This window comes from Nestor notabilis, unplaced genomic scaffold (assembly GCF_000696875.1).
Source record: "Nestor notabilis isolate BGI_N333 unplaced genomic scaffold, ASM69687v1 scaffold28334, whole genome shotgun sequence".
NCBI classification, from domain to species: domain Eukaryota; kingdom Metazoa; phylum Chordata; class Aves; order Psittaciformes; family Psittacidae; genus Nestor; species Nestor notabilis.
In genome coordinates this window covers 1-248 of record NW_009924719.1, presented here as the reverse complement: position 1 = coordinate 248, position 248 = coordinate 1, and the positions used below count along the sequence as shown (strand labels likewise).

General features: G+C 42.3%; 1 protein-coding gene across 1 annotated transcript in view; it reads left to right on the top strand.

The window, feature by feature from the left end:
* DLX1 (distal-less homeobox 1) overlaps positions 1–243 on the top strand; it is a gene marked incomplete at its 3' end in the record, with an annotated part of 1,028 nt that extends 785 nt beyond the window's left edge. Inside the window, exon 3 of the mRNA XM_010012749.1 lies at positions 101–243. Within this exon, the coding sequence (XP_010011051.1) occupies positions 101–243 (143 nt within the window). The remainder of the gene's footprint in view (positions 1–100) is intronic.
* Between the last annotated feature and the right edge of the window lie 5 nt (positions 244–248).

Here is a 248-nt window from a genome sequence, read left to right as displayed (position 1 = left end):
CTGCTGTTATTGTTACTTTTGCTGCTGCTGCTACTGCTATTATTACTATTGCTGCCATTATTATTATTATTATTTATTCTGCATCGCTTGTTGTTTGTAGGGGCCGAATCCGAGAAAAGCACTGTGGTAGAAGGAGGGGAAGTTCGCTTTAATGGCAAAGGGAAAAAAATCCGCAAACCCAGGACTATTTATTCCAGTTTGCAGCTACAGGCTTTGAACAGGAGGTTCCAGCAAACTCAGTACCTGGC